At 46.4% G+C, this 5,009-nt stretch overlaps 1 protein-coding gene across 2 annotated transcripts in view; it reads right to left on the bottom strand.

Moving 5' to 3' along the window:
* The window catches only part of cpne5b (copine Vb), a 213,174-nt gene extending 209,548 nt beyond the window's left edge, over positions 1-3,626 (bottom strand). For both annotated transcript variants that reach the window (XM_041887333.2, XM_041887335.2), the window contains exon 1: positions 3,064-3,626. In XM_041887333.2, the coding sequence (XP_041743267.1) occupies positions 3,064-3,173 (110 nt within the window). In that variant the 5' untranslated portion in view covers positions 3,174-3,626. The remainder of the gene's footprint in view (positions 1-3,063) is intronic.
* Between the last annotated feature and the right edge of the window lie 1,383 nt (positions 3,627-5,009).

The following is a 5,009-nucleotide window of genomic DNA, read 5'->3' as shown; positions in this document are numbered from 1 at the left end:
TAAAAGATGTAGCAGTGCAACCGACCCTCCCAGTGTTCAATAATACAGTAGAGTCTTGTTAGGGCTCAGTCCCACTCCGACCCTCCCAGTGTTCAATAATACAGTAGAGTCTTGTTAGGGCTCAGTCCCACTCCGACCCTCCCAGTGTTCAATAATACAGTAGGGTCTTGTTAGGGCTCAGTCCCACTCCGACCCTCCCAGTGTTCAATAATACAGTAGAGTCTTGTTAGGGCTCAGTCCCACTCCGACCCTCCCAGTGTTCAATAATACAGTAGGGTCTTGTTAGGGCTCAGTCCCACTCCGACCCTCCCAGTGTTCAATAATACAGTAGAGTCTTGTTAGGGCTCAGTCCCACTCCGACCCTCCCAGTGTTCAATAATACAGTAGAGTCTTGTTAGGGCTCAGTCCCACTCCGACCCTCCCAGTGTTCAATAATACAGTAGAGTCTTGTTAGGGCTCAGTCCCACTCCAACCCTCCCAGTGTTCCATAATACAGTAGGGTCTTGTTAGGGCTCAGTCCCACTCCAACCCTCCCAGTGTTCAATAATACAGTAGAGTCTTGTTAGGGCTCAGTCCCACTCCGACCCTCCCAGTGTTCAATAATACAGTAGGGTCTTGTTAGGGCTCAGTCCCACTCCAACCCTCCCAGTGTTCAATAATACAGTAGGGTCTTGTTAGGGCTCAGTCCCACTCCGACCCTCCCAGTGTTCAATAATACAGTAGGGTCTTGTTAGGGCTCAGTCCCACTCCGACCCTCCCAGTGTTCAATAATACAGTAGGGTCTTGTTAGGGCTCAGTCCCACTCCGACCCTCCCAGTGTTCAATAATACAGTAGGGTCTTGTTAAGGCGCAGGCCCACTCCAACCCTCCCAGTGTTCAATAATACAGTAGGGTCTTGTTAGGGCTCAGTCCCACTCCAACCCTCCCAGTGTTCAATAATACAGTAGGGTCTTGTTAAGGCGCAGGCCCACTCCAACCGTCTCAGCAGGCCCCCACTGCTCTACAACAGCCCTTCAAAGAGGAGCAGAGAGAAGGGTGTGTGTGTGTGTGTGGGGGGGGGGGCAGTGACTGTTTCTGTTTGTCAATACAGCCTAGCTGTGTCACTGGATGGGATCTGGTTAGAGATGGAAAGGAAGGTGAGGAGACTACAGGGAGAAGGGGATGGTTGGTAATGGTTGGTAATGGTTGGTAATGGTTGGTAATGGTTGGTAATGTCCGGTAATGGTTGGTAATAGTTGGTAATGGTCGGTAATGGTTGGTAATGTTCGGTAATGGTCAGTAATGGTCGGTAATGGTCGGTAATGGTTGGTTATGGTTGGTAATGGTCAGTAATGGTTGGTAATAGTTGGTAATGGTTGGTAATGGTTGGTAATGGTCAGTAATGGTTGGTAATAGTTGGTAATCACAGAAGCACAGAGGGAGAATCAGAGAGTAAGAGGGAGGCGGGGGACGCAGCGGAGAGCAGAGAAGAGACAGTATGAATGTGATGCACAGCTTTCATCTTTTAACGTTTACATTTACATTTTAGTCATTTAGCAGACACTCTTATCCAGAAAGACTTACATTTAGTGCATTCATCTTAAGATATCTAGGTGGGACAAGCACAAACAGATCAATTTGAGTGACTCTGAAATAACACACATGAAGGAAGGAAGGAAGGAAGGAAGGAAGGAAGGAAGGAAGGAAGGAAGGAAGGAAGGAAGGAAGGAAGGAAGGAAGGAAGGAAGGAAGGAAGGAAGGAAGGAAGGAAGGAAGGAAGGAAGGAAGGAAGGAAGGAAGGAAGGAAGGAACACATCACTCATCTAAAATAGACATGACAATATGCACAAAAAATGCACATGCGCACACACACACATGCACGCACGCACACACACACACACACACACACATGCAGCGTTGTGGACTCAAGTGGTTTCTCGCATCACTTATCTCACAGACTTACAGACACACCCACATCCACAAATACCACACATACACTGAGGGTGCATCAAAATGCACAGAGTCCTACAACCTGTGCTCTAATATACACTGGAGTATGGGATCATTCAGCACCATCAACAACAACAACATCATTAGCCAATACAGGATCACACAGTGCAGCTGATCTATTAATGATTAATCCAGCTAGCTAATGTTTCTAAAGAGTGGCTGGATGGGGAGTAATGTACAGATGTCGGAGCTTAATTTGATCACCCTGTTGCAGGATAACTTTTCTGTAATGCAGGAAATGTCAAATGTGTGGTGTACTTGAGGTTTAAATAGGATTCTGAAGTTCGTAATTTCCACTTTGAAATTTCAGACCAGATTTTCCCTTACGAAAAGTGTATCAAACCCTACAAAAGTGTCCATTAATTATAATCCACATAATAATTCACATTTCCTGTTGCTGCAGGATTATTTTCCTGCTGTAGCAAAGTGTCTCAAATGAAGATCCCACATCTGTATGCAGACTGAAAATGACCTACATCATAGACAAATAAAGAGGAGAATTCTACCAGTGTAGATGCCTCTCATTTTTTTCAATCCAAGTGTAACTTTCCTCACTCAAAGAATTGACCCTTAATAAAAACAACTGATGTGAAGAAGAACTCTACCAATATCTTTGGGACCACTCCCCACAAAAAATAACTAAATAGCAAGGATGCAGTTGAAGAACTGCATTCCAATGCTGCGATACCGACAACTCCCTATCTTGTATTATTCAGCCGCAGCCTACCTTGCAGATATAGCGGTTCACACCCAAAACCCCGCCACTGTCAGAGAATCTCCCCTATCCATGTTATATATCTCTATATCCCCTTACCATAACGCATGGCCAGATAGGACTCAATAGAAGTTGAAGACTACTTGCTGAGTGTTGTTCGTTATCAAATTTAATACGAAGTGTGTGTACTTTAAAGGTGTTGCCAAACATCACAGTACTCACTCAGCACACACAAAAAACCTTGGGATATTCAAACAAGTGGACATTGTTTCTATTCTGCGCCCACAACTGACTACTAAGGATAAGAAAATAGCAACTGAAAATGAAAGGCTCCCTGTCCACTGGGGTTAACAGCTCACCTGCAGGAGACGGTGAGCTCTACTTTAGTGGCGGGGATGTTCCCGGTGATCGGGTCGAACTCGTACACCGAGGCCATGTCCTCCAGCTTGTCCATCACGTCCCCCTCCATAGGGGCGAGCGCGAGGGCGAGCGCGCAGGGCGGCTCGGGAGCGATCCGTGACTCGCACAGCCTGGCCCTGGTCGAGCGCGTGTTGGGTGGTGATTGTGTCGTCTCCAAACTCCCGGTGGGTCGCGATAACACTGAGAGAGCCAGCCAGGGAGTGACAGAGAGAGAGAGAGATTCAGGGAAACCGGACACCAACAGCCCTCTGAAGAAGCGCACTTGGCGAACTATCCATGGATAGTGCCGTTTAGGCTGGGGAGACCCTGGAAGCGACCTGCCGCTCTTCCGCGCTAGCTACAGCTGATACCGCTCACGGTAACAGCAGGCAGCGCATCATAGGGGAGTAACCTGGTGACCTGCTCTCTGCGTGTCAAGAGGAGCTCTACTCCATCGGCTGATGAGCAGACTGTGTGGACCGGAGACTGAAGAGAGAGAAAGCGGTTTCTACACTACTACTCCCTTTCCCATCCTCCCTCCCACATACGATTCCAGCCGGGCGTTCCCAGCCCAGCCTGCCTCACGGCTATATGCGCACAGCTGGATGCTGCTGTAATGGCTTCATTCAGGTGTCATAGCTGGTCATCTATTTTGACACATATATCTGTGGTGTTTCCGTGAATTCACCTTAAAGCTACATTATAAAAATAGCCTAATTTCTTCTGTCCGTCAGACAATCATTTACAGCGCAACAAACCCAACCTCATTATATATGGCTGAATCCGACTTACGCATTGTGCAGATAGTAAATGACACCGTCTGCAATTTTAGTTATCGATTAATTCAGTCAGTGTTGCCATTACATTACTGTGAGAGAGTGGCAATAGCTATTCATTAAAAGTGCGCCTCGTTTCAGCACCACAGTAGTGGACAGCTCCCCAGTCGCCTGCGCTGCTAATGCTGCTTTTATAGAGCAAAACAACTAGTTTTCTGTGGAGGTTTATGAACACACAGGGCATCTGCAGGCTGTCTCTAAGCCACAGAGGATAGTGATGCTTTTTCATCCGTAAAAGTTACCCTCCACCTCAATAAGATATCTATATTTTATTCTCTCTCTCTCTCCTTTTCTCTCTCTCTCTCTCTCTCTCTCTCTCTCTCTCTCTCTCTCTCTCTCTCTCTCTCTCTCCCCCCCTCTCTCTCTCCCCCCTCTATCGTTCTCTCTAGCCCCCTCTCTCTCTCTGATTCCGGTTCCAGTGGTCTAATTACTGTATTTCTGCTCCTAGCTTGCGTCATGGCGACCAAAAATACCGCCTTTCTGGAAGCAATTAGGCAAATCAAACTACTAGTGGGTGTCGTCGGGGACAAATGACTGCCATGAAGACCATGGACGAGAATTTCTGTAATGGACAGAAAGGTCAGTAACAACATCCTCCCTGCCTGTATTGTATCTTTAAAATAGCCTTCTCGTCCTCATCGTCAGTGTTGTGGTAATAAAATCCATTAAAACCAACACAATAAACTAGAAACAGAGTGAACGTATTGAGCTGGGAAGCATTGTACAACTCCAACCCCATCTGGTCTGGGTATTTATACATTCCACTGCTAATTTTAAATAGCTACGTCATATGGAGAGAATGGCACTGGAGAGGATGGCTGCCATTTTATGGCCCTGAATCCAACTGTGCTATTTTGTGTGTTTTTTTAGCATTGTTTGTAACTTATTTTGTACATAATATTGCTGCTACCGTCTCTTATGACCGAAAAGAGCTTCTGGATATCAGAACAGCAATTACTCACCTTGAACTGGAAGAATATTTGTTCTTTAATATACTGCTTCTCGGAGACCAGGCCCAAATCCCTGTCATTATCGTGAAGAAAAGATGGAGGTACAGGTGGCGGAGATTG

This window comes from Coregonus clupeaformis, chromosome 10, assembly GCF_020615455.1.
Source record: "Coregonus clupeaformis isolate EN_2021a chromosome 10, ASM2061545v1, whole genome shotgun sequence".
In the NCBI taxonomy this organism is placed as follows: domain Eukaryota; kingdom Metazoa; phylum Chordata; class Actinopteri; order Salmoniformes; family Salmonidae; genus Coregonus; species Coregonus clupeaformis.
The sequence above is the reverse complement of the archived record's forward strand: the minus strand, read 5'-3'. Positions and strand labels throughout refer to the sequence as shown.